Raw genomic sequence first — 17,229 nt, forward strand, 5'->3', positions numbered from 1 at the left:
CAGAGTTGGGGTGAGTATTTTTCTCATCTGTCTAAAGCACATTCTCCCAGACTTGGCTTGTCAACACACATTTTTGAACATACCTGACTGTTTTAAATTGTGCCTAAAGGTCAGATCAGCGTGAGCATTCAAACAATCTGCTTGTTCAATCTTGGGCCAATTTTTCACTTGCCACCATGTCCAGAGATGCTGGTTATCTTCCCATGGGTCTTGAACTTTTAAATAATATTGACAACCATGGTAACAACAACATCAAGCTTGTATACCGAGTGTGCTTTCCTATTAAATTTTTAATCAGACCACTCTCTGCTTGTCCTTCTGTTTGCCATGTTCAGTGTGATACAGCGGCATAAAACCACAGGATGAGTCATTTCCTCCTTTTTGAACTGGCTGCATGAGTGATTATAAAATTCAAACCTCCTGTAAGAATAAATCAGAACAGTCTGCTTAAATTATCACCTCAGTTATTACTTAGTATATTCAAAGGGGATCAAGAATTCTGTAAAAGATATTTTAGAATATGTTTGTATAATAGGCGAGAATTGAACTACGTAGTTCCAAAACATTCAGGTTTTGTATTAGTGCTAAGCAAATCAAACATGTAGTGATAATAAAATGTTTTATTTTTAATGCTATTGGGAGAATTGTGGTTTATTTTGATCAAATGCAAGGATGCTAATATTTTTAGCCACAACTTTTTATCAACCATAACATTAAAACCACCTCCTTGTTTCTACACTCACTGTCCATTTTATCAGCTCAACTTACCACATAGAAGCACTTTGTAGTTCTACAATTACTGACTGTAGTCCATCTGTTTCTCTACATGCTTTGTTAGCCCCCTTTCATGCTGTTCTTCAATGGTCAGGACCCCCACAGGACCACCACAGAGCAGGTATTATTTAGGTGGTGGATCATTCTCAGCACTGCAGTGACACTGACATGGTGGTGGTGTGTTAGTGTATGTTGTGCTGGTATGAGTGGATCAGACACAGCAGCACTGCTGGAGTTTCTAAATACCGTGTCCACTTACTGTCCACTCTATTAGACACTCCTACCTAGCTGGTCCACCTTGTAGATGTAAAGTCAGAGACGATCACTCATCTATTGCTGCTGTTTAAGTTGGTCATCTTCCAGACCTTCATCAGTGGTCACAGGACGCTGCCCATGGGGTGCTGTTGGCTGGATAAATTTTTGGTTGGTGGACTATTCTCAGTCCAGCAGTGACAGTGAGGTGTTTAAAAACTCCAGCAGCATTTCTGTGTCTTATCCACTCATACCAGCACAACACACACTAACACACCACCACCATGTCAGTGTCACTGCAGTGCTGAGAATGATCCACCACCCAAATAATACCTACTCTGTAGTGGTTCTGGGAGAGTCCTGACCAGTGAACAGCATGAAAGGGGGCTAACAAAGTATGCAGAGAAACAGATGGACTACAGTCAGTAATTGTAGAACTACAGAGTGCTTCTATATGGGAAGTGGAGCTGATAAAATGGACAGTGAGTGTAAAAACAAGGAGGTGGTTTTAATGTTATAGTTGATCAGTGTACGTGTGCTTATTCAGGACTTGAATTAAATGAAGTGGACTAGTGGAAAGCACAGCAAATCTTTTGTGCAATTATTTTTCATACATTTTTATAAGCGTTATCAGGAAGGAAAAGCACTTTTCACCATGCTGTATGATATGCCCTTCATAGGCTTTTCTTATTTAGGCTTTATTGTATTGAAGTCAAATTTACTGTACTTGTGTTTTGTTGTGATTAGCATAAGAACTATGTTATGCAAATGAATACATGGCTATGACATCTACTACTGCTATAAGTGAATTTGCACAAGAGCTTTATAAAAACGCCATGCAAAGTTCATACAAATAATAATAATCCAATCTACGTATAATTGGCATAACTAGAAGCTATGATGTTCTTTTGATGCTGCTAATTATACCTGATCTATGGTTAGAATGGATTTTAGATGAATTATATAATTTCTTCCATACGTTTTTTTAGTATTTTATGTTTACATATTTATATCCTCTGTTTGTGTTCCTGTCATCCTTTTGGATCATATAATCTTCACATTCTATACACAATTCAATAGCTCAAAGTGGGGGACATTTCTATATTAATGACCATGCTTCTGAAATGGAATGTCCAACAACCTAATGGTCAGGTGCTCATATATTTTGTTATATAGTGTACATTAGAAAATTGTGGGCAATAGGGATGTAACGATGCACCACAAGACAGTTAAAAAACGGTGCACATGTGCCACGATTTGAATCAGTTATTCATTAAAGATGAATCGATATTCACTTTAAACAGCAGAGGGCACTGGAGCTATATGGGAAAAATCGTATTGTGAACCCAGTATTGTGAATTGTATCGCATCATGGGTAGAGTGTATCATTACATCCCAAGTGGGCAATCATTATTACCCATTTTAGTTGCGGTTAGCAAGCTAAATTAACTTGCCCTGTGTGAAGAACAACCATCTACAGATTTAGCAATTTTAATCAAAAGTAACTTACAATTGTGGCCTAATACAACACAAGCAACTGAGTGTTAAGGGCCTTGCTTAGGGACCTAACGGTGGCAAACTGACTTTGGTGGGGATTGAACCAGTGTTTTTCTGATTACCAGTCCAGTACCTTTACTGCTGAGCTACCACTGCACCAAACACCATGAAAAATCATTTTACTTGCAATAATATGCAGTGCAGGACTCAAATTAGCACCTGTTTTACACAAAGCAGTTTTCCTGTATGGCAGCCGGGCACTTCAAGGGACCAACGCAGGTCTTAGGCTGCAGAAAGGTCATACTGGTTAAAAAACATGACGCCACTTGGCTGGGGAGTGAATATCCTTGTGTTGATTTTACGTAAGTGTGCATAATGTTACTAATAATACTAATATAGTTATGTTTACACGTGATGTTTACATGGCTTCAACAGCAAAGACAATTCGATTGTTAATTGCAGTTCTTTGATAAAATGGCAAGTCTAATCATGATGAAATATTATGATATTGATGTCCGAACATGCAGCTTTAGCCTCTATCTACATGCAGGGAAAACAGAAAGTATGTGGTAAAGTCAGTGGACAGATTCAGCAGGGATTGAGTTTCACATCTTTTAGCAGGTCTAAACACTACAGCATGCAGAGCAGGACAGAGAGAACAGGACAGCAAGAAAAGGGATTAGAAGGTACATACAGAGTAGAAGTAGAGTCTGTAAGCAGGTTCCTTGTCCTCATTCGGCCCTGACATACTTTGGCTACACACTTCACCCGACTTGCTTGCCCCTAGCCGGCATCGTAGCCACTGCACGCGAGAGGTGACATCGTCATCTGACAGCTGGCCCAAAATAGCCTCTTTGCCAGCAGTGTCCCGTTCTCTACCAATCGGGCTGGTCAAAGGCACGGCACGCTACTGAGCTAATCGGAGCTGACCCTATAAATACTCTGCTTCGCCTTGCTGAGCTCAAACTATCCCTGCCAGACCAATGCTGCAGCCCATACCGCTAAAACTGCCTACTGCTGTTCTGATCATTTATCTTCCTTTCTCTTTTCTCTCTCTCTCTCTTTTTCCGTGTTGCACGATGCCCGCTCAAACACCAGAAAGCAGATAGCTCTCTCACTCTATATTCCTCTCTCTGATCTCTCAGTGCGCAGTCATGTGTACATGACAGACCGGCCCACTCATCCACCGCCAGAGGCCAACGTCTGTGCGTTAATGTGCCTGCAACAAACAGCCCCCACATCCGCCTGGACTCGACAGCATGTAACTCAGGCATGTAAACAAAGACACACTGATGAAAAGCAAGCTGCAGCACCTCTACAGGGAAAACAGCACCAAATATATATACATATATATTTATAATATGTATACACTATATTAGAAACTATACTGTATTTAATAGTGGACATTGTTACATCATAATAGAACTTTTAGATACGACATTTAATAGTGGATATGCAACAAAATCTATTATGATGTAACAATGGCCACTATTAAATGTAGTATCTAAAAGTTCTATTATAATGTACACAGATCAGGCATAACATTATGACCACCTTCCTACTGTTGTGTTGGTCCCCCTTTTGCTGCCAAAACAGCCCTGACCTTTCGAGGCATGGACTCCACTAGACCCCTAAAGGTGTGCTGTGGAATCTGGCACCAAGATGATAGCAGCAGATGCTTTAACTCCTGTAAGTTGTGAGGTGGGGCATCCATGGATCTGACTTGTTTGTCCAGCACATCCCACAGATGCTCGACTGGATTGAGATCTGGGGAATTTGGAGGCCAAGTCAACACCTCAAACTCGTTGTGCTCCTCAAACCATTCCTGAACCATTTTTGCTTTGCTGCAGGGTGCATTATCCTGCTGAAAGAGGCCACAGCAATCAGAGAATACCGTTTCCATGAAAGGGTTTAAAAATGCAACATGGGTTGCAAAAATGCTTAGGTAGGTGATACGTGCCAAAGTAACATCCACATGGATGGCAGGACCCAAGGTTTTCCAGCAGAACATTGCCCAAAGCATCACATCCTGGTGCCATGTGTTCCCCAGGTAAGCGATGCACCCACTTTTGATCGATACTGACCACTGCACAATCGATACTGATACTCGATACTGATACTGATACTGACACACCCTACAAGAGCTGCAGTTTTGGAGATGCTCTGACCCAGTGGTCTAGCCATCACAATTTGGCCCTTGTCAAACTCGCTCAAATCCTTATGCTTGCCCTTTTATCCTGCTTCTAACATCAATTTTGAGGATAAAATGTTCACTTGCTTCCTAATATATCCCACCCACTAACAGGTGCCATGATGAAGAGATAATCAGTGTTATATATACACACAGTGGTACCTTGAAACTCCGCGTCAGTTGGTTTTGGGACTGGTGTTGAGATTAAAAGGCGTTAAGTTTCAAGGTATTTTTTCCCCATAAGGATGTATGGGAAACCATGTGTTCCATGGTCCCGTGAACTTGCATATATTTTAGGCTAATGTAAAATAATGGGGTTGTTTTTGACACTTGTACACTAAAAAAAACACAAATCTAATATAAAAACACAAATAAAAAGCTGATTCTTACAATTTCTCAGAACACCGAAGTTTAAAAGTGAAACTGGAGGAAAATCGAGATACACAGATACATGTGGAGCATGTTATTCCACACAAATGCAGTTTCGTCTCATATGCACACTTTAATGACGTATTACCGCACCGCTCAAGCCGAGAGCTGAACAAAGCGACTGTTCATTGTTAATTAAAAATTAAATAAATACATTTTAAAAAAACAAACTGAACACATTGAGTTTTCAAAGAGGGGAAGCTCATTGTCAGCTTACATCATAAAATTTGTCAATTTATTTTTACATAAATTCTGCCCTCCGTTCCTTTTCAAGAAAATGGCCTGTGATCCTGTCGGACTTGACCAGTGTCCTCTCAATGGCCAGCAGAGCTAGGCTGCTTAGACGGCCTTGGCCCATTGTGTTGCGGGAGTAAGACTTAAGCCTTTTTAAACAGGAGAAGCTCCTTTCTACACCCGCAGATGTAGCTCCAATTGTTGCCACTAACGATAACAGCTTGTACAGCTGAGGCATTGCACTGTCCAACTCCATGTCTTTTAGAAAAACCAAGAAATCACACAGCTTTCCCCTGTTACCCTGTAAGTCCTGATTTGAATACAGGACTAGAAGTTCAGACCTCAGTCTTCCTGAATCAAAGTATTGGCCATAACTTTTCAGGACACTCTGGAATGCCTCCTCTGGAAACACTTCTCTCATGTCATCAAACTTCCCTGGATTGACTAATTCTAAGAAGCGCAAACTTTCCAAATTTAAAAAATGCAGAGGAATCTGCTCCATGAGATTATCAAGGATGGCCATGTACAGATTTCTGTAGCGCTCCTGGGGATCCTGGAATTGGGAGAGACGGTGCTTTCTCATTGGCTCATCTCGTGGGTCTGATGTGAGACCTGCTGCTTTGGCATAAACAGCTTGGAAAGCCCCCTCTGAACTCTTCTCTTTGACAAAAGCAAGAAGAGACTCAATTATTTTCTTGCAGTAGAGAACATCCATGGCCCTCTGCTGGACGATATCAAAGACCACATCAGTCTCTGAGAAGATTTGTTCATATGTGTACAACATGAACACAAATTCAAAATCCTCCAGTTTCATTACAAAACCCTTGGCACAATCCAGTGTCATCATCCAGTGTCTTATCTGCAATGATGTTATAAAAAAGTCTGCAGGAGGCCATCATAGTTGTTTGCCACAGTGCTCACTATCCGTGATGTGAAATTCCATCGAGTAGGAGCGTTTCTGGGCAACCTTGAACAGCCTGCAGACTCAAGAAAAGATGTCCTCTTTGTGGATTTGGAGAAAAATGTGGCAAACCCAGAGAGTGATGCAAAAAATATTCTGCACTCAGACAAGCATTTAGCCCCCTGTGACAGCACCAGATTAAGTCTATGTGCATAGCAATGCACAAACATTGCACTGGGGGCAATTGCCTTCACTTTGGCCTGCAGACCATTGAGGGCTGAAGCCATGACAGCAGCCCCATCGTATGTCTGTGCCACAAGTTTATCCCTAAAACTGTAGCCCTGCATGTTTTCATTTAATACTTCAAAAACAGACTGAGCATCTCGCCCCTCTGAAACATCAAAAAAAACCAATAAAGCGCTCCTGAATTTTACCTGCACTATCAACATAGCGAACAATGACAGAACGTTGGGCACGGCAAGCAATATCAGTTGTTTCATCCACCTGCCATCCAAAAAAGGGAGCAGCCTGAATTTCATCTCTGATCTCATCAGAAAGAGTGGCTGCAAGAGCAGAGATCAAGTCATTTTGGATAGAATGAGACATACCAGAAAACACCGCTGATGACTGGAATTGTGTGGCCAGGACAGAGTCATATTTAGATAATGTTTCTGTGAACTCCCTGTAATTCCCCTTGTTGGATGATTCACTACTCTCATCATGCCCCCTAAATGATAGCTCCTGTCGGCCAAGCAAGGAAGTCACATCAATAAGGCGGTTTAGGAAGGCCCTGTTTCGTTTGACTGTTTCATTATGTTTTGCCACTTGAATGCGAGCACCTTCATTAATTGCATGTTCAACCCTGACCCTGCCCAGGCAACTTAACCTTGCACATGCACTTACATGTTCATTGCTCTTTTCATGCCTTGTATATGCCCGGTCAAAGTTAGACAGATCCCCAAAACCCAATTTTGACCAGACAAGACATGATCCCTGAGATGATTTCATCAAGAGGCATGGCCAACAGTACATTTTCTTTGTCAAAGAACTTCCAGTCAGCCAGCTAACTTTGTCATACCAGAAGACCATACCAGGAGAGCTGAAAAGACCGGTTACCTTTCCCTACTTTTTGCACCAAATCAATCTTAGGTGTTGATCTGCCCTGCTGTTTAATTCTAACTTTCTCCTCATAAGGAAGACTATCAAATGGCTTTGCCAAAATCAGGTGACAATATTAGCATTGTCTACAATCGTGTGCACCTTGCTAGATGGCTAGTTCACTCCAACCTAGCCAACAGTATGAATGATTGATTGAACGAACTAACGAAACGATATTAAACTCGAACAAGGAAATGTTGAAATTATGTTAAACTGAAACAAATACTATGAGTGTGTTTTATTTACACAATGAACAATGGAAATGGTCAAGTAATTTCACCAAGCAAATACCAAGAAATGGGTTGCAGTTTGTCTTTCGACTTCACTCGCAAAATCCGCGATGGGACTGAAGCTCCCTGTGATTAAGTGACGGTGTAGACCTCAAAATAGCTGTCAATCAAAACGGGATTCAGCCTTTCGACTGATCTTTCAATCCTCCAAGCTCCGTGTCCAGACCCGCCCACAGCTCCATTCACCCCCAGAGACGTTCAGGGTCCGGGGGCGGGACAAAATCGTGGCATTTATCCAATGACCGGCGAGTTTCGAAGCAATGAAAAAAACAGTTCCATGCAGTCCCGTTGAAGTGAATAGACGCTCAGCTTCTACGGGCAAATGCATCGACGCTACGGGAATGTATGAGAAGTTAACAAAATCAAGTCAGTCGATTTGTGGTAAGTAGCTGATTCTGAATGAACTCGTCTTCGAGATGAACGTGTTCTAACAAATTTGTAGTCAATGAAATGTTAACACAACTGTACATATTTGACCATTTAATTTTTGACATTTTAGGGGAAGCTGAGTTTCCCTTGCAGTCTTAGAGAAATCGCCACTGGTGTGTATAAATATACATATACATATACATATACATATTATATATTATATTATATTATATATGTACAGTGTATATATATATATATATATATATATATATATATATATATATACAGTGTATCACAAAAGTGAGTACACCCCTCACATTTCTGCAGATATTTAAGTATATCTTTTCATGGGACAACACTGACAAAATGACACTTTGACACAATGAAAAGTAGTCTGTGTGCAGCTTATATAACAGTGTAAATTTATTCTTCCCTCAAAATAACTCAATATACAGCCATTAATGTCTAAACCACCGGCAACAAAAGTGAGTACACCCCTTAGTGAAAGTTCCTGAAGTGTCAATATTTTGTGTGGCCACCATTATTTCCCAGAACTGCCTTAACTCTCCTGGGCATGGAGTTTACCAGAGCTTCACAGGTTGCCACTGGAATGCTTTTCCACTCCTCCATGACGACATCACGGAGCTGGCGGATATTCGAGACTTTGCGCTCCTCCACCTTCCGCTTGAGGATGCCCCAAAGATGTTCTATTGGGTTTAGGTCTGGAGACATGCTTGGCCAGTCCATCACCTTTACCCTCAGCCTCTTCAATAAAGCAGTGGTCGTCTTAGAGGTGTGTTTGGGGTCATTATCATGCTGGAACACTGCCCTGCGACCCAGTTTCCGGAGGGAGGGGATCATGCTCTGCTTCAGTATTTCACAGTACATATTGGAGTTCATGTGTCCCTCAATGAAATGTTACTCCCCAACACCTGCTGCACTCATGCAGCCCCAGACCATGGCATCTGAACCAAACAAATTAATCTTGGTCTCATCAGACCATAGGACATGGTTCCAGTAATCCATGTCCTTTGTTGACATGTCTTCAGCAAACTGTTTGCGGGCTTTCTTGTGTAGAGACTTCAGAAGAGGCTTCCTTCTGGGGTGACAGCCATGCAGACCAATTTGATGTAGTGTGCGGCGTATGGTCTGAGCACTGACCGGCTGACCCCCCACCTTTTCAATCTCTGCAGCAATGCTGACAGCACTCCTGCACCTATCTTTCAAAGACAGCAGTTGGATGTGACGCTGAGCACGTGCACTCAGCTTCTTTGGACGACCAACGCGAGGTCTGTTCTGAGTGGACCCTGCTCTTTTAAAACGCTGGATGATCTTGGCCACTGTGCTGCAGCTCAGTTTCAGGGTGTTGGCAATCTTCTTGTAGCCTTGACCATCTTTATGTAGCGCAACAATTCGTCTTTTAAGATCCTCAGAGAGTTCTTTGCCATGAGGTGCCATGTTTGAACTTTCAGTGACCAGTATGAGAGAGTGTGAGAGCTGTACTACTAAATTGAACACACCTGCTCCCTATGCACACCTGAGACCTAGTAACACTAACAAATCACATGACATTTTGGAGGGAAAATGACAAGCAGTGCTCAATTTGGACATTTAGGGGTGTAGTCTCTTAGGGGTGTACTCACTTTTGTTGCCGGTGGTTTAGACATTAATGGCTGTATATTGAGTTATTTTGAGGGAAGAATAAATTTACACTGTTATATAAGCTGCACACAGACTACTTTTCATTGTGTCAAAGTGTCATTTTGTCAGTGTTGTCCCATGAAAAGATATACTTAAATATCTGCAGAAATGTGAGGGGTGTACTCACTTTTGTGATACACTGTATATATATATATATATATATTATAAAAAAGTAATAGTGGATATGCTACAAGATCTCTTATGATTAGGGATGTCCCGATCACGTTTTTTTGTTCCCGATCCCGATGTGGACATTGTTACATCACAATAGAACATTTACATACTACATTTAATAGTGGACATTGTTACATCACAATAGAACATTTACATACTACATTTAATAGTGGACATTGTTACATCACAATAGAACATTTACATACTACATTTAATAGTGGACATTGTTACATCACAATAGAACATTTACCTACTACATTTAATAGTGGACATTGTTACATCACAATAGAACATTTACCTACTACATTTAATAGTGGACATTGTTACATCACAATAGAACATTTACCTACTACATTTAATAGTGGACATTGTTTGTAGCATATCCACTAATAAATGTACTATGTAAAAGATCTATTATGATGTAGCATATCCACTAATAAATGTACTATGTGTAAAAGATCTATTATGATGTAGCATATCCACTAATAAATGTACTATGTGTAAAAGATCTATTATGATGTAGCATATCCACTATTAAATGTACTATGTAAAAGATCTATTATGATGTAGCATATCCACTATTAAATGTAGTATGTAAAAGATCTATTATGATGTAGCATATCCACTATTAAATGTACTATGTAAAAGATCTATTATGATGTAGCATATCCACTATTAAATGTACTATGTAAAAGATCTATTATGATGTAGTATATCCACTATTAAATGTACTATGTAAAAGATCTATTATGATGTAGCATATCCACTATTAAATGTACTATGTAAAATATCTATTATGATGTAGCATATCCACTATTAAATGTAGTATGTAAAAGATCTATTATGATGTAGCATATCCACTATTAAATGTACTATGTAAAAGATCTATTATGATGTAGCATATCCACTATTAAATGTACTATGTAAAAGATCTATTATGATGTAGTATATCCACTATTAAATGTAGTATGTAAAAGATCTATTATGATGTAGCATATCCACTATTAAATGTAGTATGTAAAATATCTATTATGATGTAGCATATCCACTATTAAATGTACTATGTAAAAGATCTATTATGATGTAGCATATCCACTATTAAATGTACTATGTAAAAGATCTATTATGATGTAGCATATCCACTATTAAATGTAGTATGTAAAAGATCTATTATGATGTAGCATATCCACTATTAAATGTAGTATGTAAAATATCTATTATGATGTAGCATATCCACTATTAAATGTAGTATGTAAAAGATCTATTATGATGTAGTATATCCACTATTAAATGTAGTATGTAAAAGATCTATTATGATGTAGCATATCCACTATTAAATGTAGTATGTAAAATATCTATTATGATGTAGTAGGGCTGGGCGATATATCGAGATTTTATAAAATATCGATATATTTTCATACGCGATATAAGATAAGACAATATCGCGTATATCGATATAGATGTTGCGTTCCAGTTAGATCAGACAGTTCGTCTTTCTCTTCTCCCAGTTTGTCTCTGCACATGTTCACCTGCCCCGCCCCTCTCCCTCACTGAACACAACTCGCCCCGCCCCTCTCCCTCACTGAACACAACTCGCCCCGCCCCACCGCTTCACCAGTAAGTCCTGCAGGCAGCGATAGCATGGAGACGGATAAAGACATGACAGAAGCTATCGAAGAGGAGCTGCTTACTAAAAAGAAAAATAAGGACTCTTTTTGGAATTATTTGGAGATGGTTCGAATTCAAAGTGTCAGATGAGCAGCAGAATAATGTATTCTGTAGAGAACGCCGAAAACAAGTCCAGACAAAAGGTTCCAGCTCCGTGTACCTTCATTCGTTTTTCACTTCAAATCCCAAAGTTAAAAAACAAGAAAACGAGTCGTTATTCGTTTCAAAAACCAATACAAGCGCATGCACGCGCTGACATGCACGTATTTACTTCACATTAAGTGTTGAGAAAGTAATAATAACGTAGCGGTGCGTCTCCTGTTGTTCTGACTCTTGTGTTTGTATATGTGATGTGCATGTATTTGCTCTATCTGTAAAAACAAACATTATGGGGATTTCTGTACTGGATGTTGTACGTGGTTGTGTTAGTTTATACTGGACGATCGCCCGACGTCCGACACGTCATTTATTTATTTATCTTCTATTATAGTATTTCTTGTTGTCGGCCAATAAACAACCAAACATTATTAAATTGCATGAACTAACTCTGCAGTAAACAAGGAGCAAACAGCAATTAAACAACAAATAAAGCTGTTAAATAATAATAAAGTGCATGAAGCAGAACGCTGATTAAAATGCATTAAATGTTGTAATAGTTACACAGTAACATGAACGATTAATTCTGCCTGTATTACAGAACTGAGTTCTATACAGTAAAAGAAAATATTAATGTAAATGTTAATGTTGTGGCGACATATACATAAAATAATGTATGAAGTCCAAACATGGGGGGGGGGGGGGGGTTTAACGAAGGGTTTACTTTAACGGGGTTTTACTTTTAATGTCACAAGCTCAGCCGGAAACCGTGTCATTCCAACATGTTCCCTACACACTCGCTCCCTGCGCCCTATAGTAGGGGGGGGGGGGGGGGGGGGGGGGGGGGGGTTTAACGAAGGGTTTACTTTAACGGGGTTTTACTTTTAATGTCACAAGCTCAACCGGAAACCGTGTCATTCCAACATGTTCCCTACACACTCGCTCCCTGCGCCCTATAGTACACTTAACATTCTTAAAGGGCCAGACAATATATTTGTAATTCACATTACACGACAGGAGATGCCTTAGAAAACAACTTTTTTTTTTCTTAGAATAGCTTTTTTTTTTTTTTTAAGGAAAAATAATTCTTGTGTGAAGCTTCCCCAGCATGAATATTAATAAAAGTGCCTGTAAAAAAGATTGGAACATGTAGCTTTGTCTCAGAAGTGTCTTTTTGTTATTACCTTATGGGATAAAAAAATATCGAGATATATATCGTATATCGCGATTCAGAAAAAAATATCGAGATATAATTTTTGATCCATATTGCCCAGCCCTATGATGTAGCATATCCACTAATAAATGTACTATGTAAAAGATCTATTATGATGTAGCATATCCACTAATAAATGTACTATGTGTAAAATATCTATTATGATGTAGCATATCCACTAATAAATGTACTATGTGTAAAAGATCTATTATGATGTAGCATATCCACTATTAAATGTACTATGTAAAAGATCTATTATGATGTAGTATATCCACTAATAAATGTACTATGTAAAAGATCTATTATGATGTAGCATATCCACTAATAAATGTACTATGTAAAAGATCTATTATGATGTAGCATATCCACTAATAAATGTACTATGTAAAAGATCTATTATGATGTAGCATATCCACTATTAAATGTAGTATGTAAAAGATCTATTATGATGTAGCATATCCACTATTAAATGTAGTATGTAAAAGATCTATTATGATGTAGCATATCCACTATTAAATGTACTATGTAAAAGATCTATTATGATGTAGCATATCCACTATTAAATGTAGTATGTAAAAGATCTATTATGATGTAGCATATCCACTATTAAATGTAGTATGTAAAAGATCTATTATGATGTAGTATATCCACTATTAAATGTAGTATGTAAAAGATCTATTATGATGTAGTATATCCACTAATAAATATAGTATGTAAAAGATCTATTATGATGTAGTATATCCACTATTAAATGTAGTATGTAAAAGATCTATTATGATGTAGCATATCCACTATTAAATGTAGTATGTAAAAGATCTATTATGATGTAGCATATCCACTATTAAATGTAGTATGTAAAAGATCTATTATGATGTAGCATATCCACTATTAAATGTAGTATGTAAAAGATCTATTATGATGTAGCATATCCACTATTAAATGTAGTATGTAAAAGATCTATTATGATGTAGCATATCCACTATTAAATGTAGTATGTAAAAGATCTATTATGATGTAGTATATCCACTATTGAATGTAGTATGTAAAAGATCTATTATGATGTAGTATATCCACTATTAAATGTAGTATGTAAAAGATCTATTATGATGTAGCATATCCACTATTAAATGTACTATGTAAAAGATCTATTATGATGTAGCATATCCACTATTAAATGTAGTATGTAAAAGATCTATTATGATGTAGCATATCCACTATTAAATGTACTATGTAAAAGATCTATTATGATGTAGCATATCCACTATTAAATGTAGTATGTAAAAGATCTATTATGATGTAGCATATCCACTATTTGTAGTATATCCACTATTGAATGTAGTATGTAAAAGATCTATTATGATGTAGTATATCCACTATTAAATGTAGTATGTAAAAGATCTATTATGATGTAGCATATCCACTATTAAATGTACTATGTAAAAGATCTATTATGATGTAGCATATCCACTATTAAATGTAGTATGTAAAAGATCTATTATGATGTAGCATATCCACTATTAAATGTACTATGTAAAAGATCTATTATGATGTAGCATATCCACTATTAAATGTAGTATGTAAAAGATCTATTATGATGTAGCATATCCACTATTAAATGTAGTATGTAAAAGATCTATTATGATGTAGCATATCCACTATTAAATGTAGTATGTAAAAGATCTATTATGATGTAGCATATCCACTATTAAATGTAGTATGTAAAAGATCTATTATGATGTAGCATATCCACTATTAAATGTAGTATGTAAAAGATCTATTATGATGTAGCATATCCACTATTAAATGTACTATGTAAAAGATCTATTATGATGTAGCATATCCACTATTAAATGTACTATGTAAAAGATCTATTATGATGTAGCATATCCACTATTAAATGTACTATGTAAAAGATCTATTATGATGTAGCATATCCACTATTAAATGTACTATGTAAAAGATCTATTATGATGTAGCATATCCACTATTAAATGTAGTATGTAAAAGATCTATTATGATGTAGCATATCCACTATTAAATGTACTATGTAAAAGATCTATTATGATGTAGCATATCCACTATTAAATGTAGTATGTAAAAGATCTATTATGATGTAGTATATCCACTATTAAATGTAGTATGTAAAAGATCTATTATGATGTAGTATATCCACTATTAAATGTAGAATGTAAAAGATCTATTATGATGTAGCATATCCACTATTAAATGTAGTATGTAAAAGATCTATTATGATGTAGCATATCCACTATTAAATGTACTATGTAAAAGATCTATTATGATGTAGCATATCCACTATTAAATGTAGTATGTAAAAGATCTATTATGATGTAGCATATCCACTATTAAATGTACTATGTAAAAGATCTATTATGATGTAGCATATCCACTATTAAATGTAGTATGTAAAAGATCTATTATGATGTAGCATATCCACTATTAAATGTACTATGTAAAAGATCTATTATGATGTAGCATAGCATATCCACTATTAAATGTACTATGTAAAAGATCTATTATGATGTAGCATATCCACTATTAAATGTAGTATGTAAAAGATCTATTATGATGTAGCATATCCACTATTAAATGTAGTATGTAAAAGATCTATTATGATGTAGCATATCCACTATTAAATGTAGTATGTAAAAGATCTATTATGATGTAGCATATCCACTATTAAATGTACTATGTAAAAGATCTATTATGATGTAGCATATCCACTATTAAATGTACTATGTAAAAGATCTATTATGATGTAGCATATCCACTATTAAATGTACTATGTAAAAGATCTATTATGATGTAGCATATCCACTATTAAATGTACTATGTAAAAGATCTATTATGATGTAGCATATCCACTATTAAATGTACTATGTAAAAGATCTATTATGATGTAGCATATCCACTATTAAATGTAGTATGTAAAATATCTATTATGATGTAGCATATCCACTATTAAATGTACTATGTAAAAGATCTATTATGATGTAGCATATCCACTATTAAATGTAGTATGTAAAAGATCTATTATGATGTAGTATATCCACTATTAAATGTAGTATGTAAAAGATCTATTATGATGTAGCATATCCACTATTAAATGTAGAATGTAAAAGATCTATTATGATGTAGCATATCCACTATTAAATGTAGTATGTAAAAGATCTATTATGATGTAGCATATCCACTATTAAATGTACTATGTAAAAGATCTATTATGATGTAGCATATCCACTATTAAATGTAGTATGTAAAAGATCTATTATGATGTAGCATATCCACTATTAAATGTACTATGTAAAAGATCTATTATGATGTAGCATATCCACTATTAAATGTAGTATGTAAAAGATCTATTATGATGTAGCATATCCACTATTAAATGTACTATGTAAAAGATCTATTATGATGTAGCATATCCACTATTAAATGTAGTATGTAAAAGATCTATTATGATGTAGCATATCCACTATTAAATGTACTATGTAAAAGATCTATTATGATGTAGCATATCCACTATTAAATGTAGTATGTAAAAGATCTATTATGATGTAGCATATCCACTATTAAATGTACTATGTAAAAGATCTATTATGATGTAGCATATCCACTATTAAATGTACTATGTAAAAGATCTATTATGATGTAGCATATCCACTATTAAATGTACTATGTAAAAGATCTATTATGATGTAGCATATCCACTATTAAATGTACTATGTAAAAGATCTATTATGATGTAGCATATCCACTATTAAATGTACTATGTAAAAGATCTATTATGATGTAGCATATCCACTATTAAATGTACTATGTAAAAGATCTATTATGATGTAGCATATCCACTATTAAATGTAGTATGTAAAAGATCTATTATGATGTAGTATATCCACTATTAAATGTAGTATGTAAAAGATCTATTATGATGTAGTATATCCACTATTAAATGTAGAATGTAAAAGATCTATTATGATGTAGCATATCCACTATTAAATGTAGTATGTAAAAGATCTATTATGATGTAGCATATCCACTATTAAATGTACTATGTAAAAGATCTATTATGATGTAGCATATCCACTATTAAATGTAGTATGTAAAAGATCTATTATGATGTAGCATATCCACTATTAAATGTAGTATGTAAAAGATCTATTATGATGTAGCATATCCACTGTTAAATGTAGTATGTAAAATATCTATTATGATGTAGCATATCCACTATTAAATGTAGTATGTAAAAGATCTATTATGATGT

At 36.2% G+C, this 17,229-nt stretch overlaps 1 protein-coding gene across 7 annotated transcripts in view; it reads right to left on the reverse strand.

Moving 5' to 3' along the window:
- scaper (S-phase cyclin A-associated protein in the ER) overlaps positions 1–17,229 on the reverse strand; it is a 203,992-nt gene that overhangs the window by 181,475 nt on the left and 5,288 nt on the right. For 2 of the 7 annotated variants that reach the window (XM_062992014.1, XM_062991986.1), the window contains exon 1: positions 3,218–3,405. The exons of the other annotated variants lie outside the window; for them this stretch is intronic. In XM_062992014.1, coding sequence (XP_062848084.1) covers positions 3,218–3,271 — 54 coding nt within the window. In that variant the 5' untranslated portion in view covers positions 3,272–3,405. Of the gene's footprint in view, positions 1–3,217; positions 3,406–17,229 lie in introns of those variants that run through there. 7 annotated transcript variants of the gene reach the window in all.

Source organism: Trichomycterus rosablanca, chromosome 1 (assembly GCF_030014385.1).
Source record: "Trichomycterus rosablanca isolate fTriRos1 chromosome 1, fTriRos1.hap1, whole genome shotgun sequence".
In the NCBI taxonomy this organism is placed as follows: domain Eukaryota; kingdom Metazoa; phylum Chordata; class Actinopteri; order Siluriformes; family Trichomycteridae; genus Trichomycterus; species Trichomycterus rosablanca.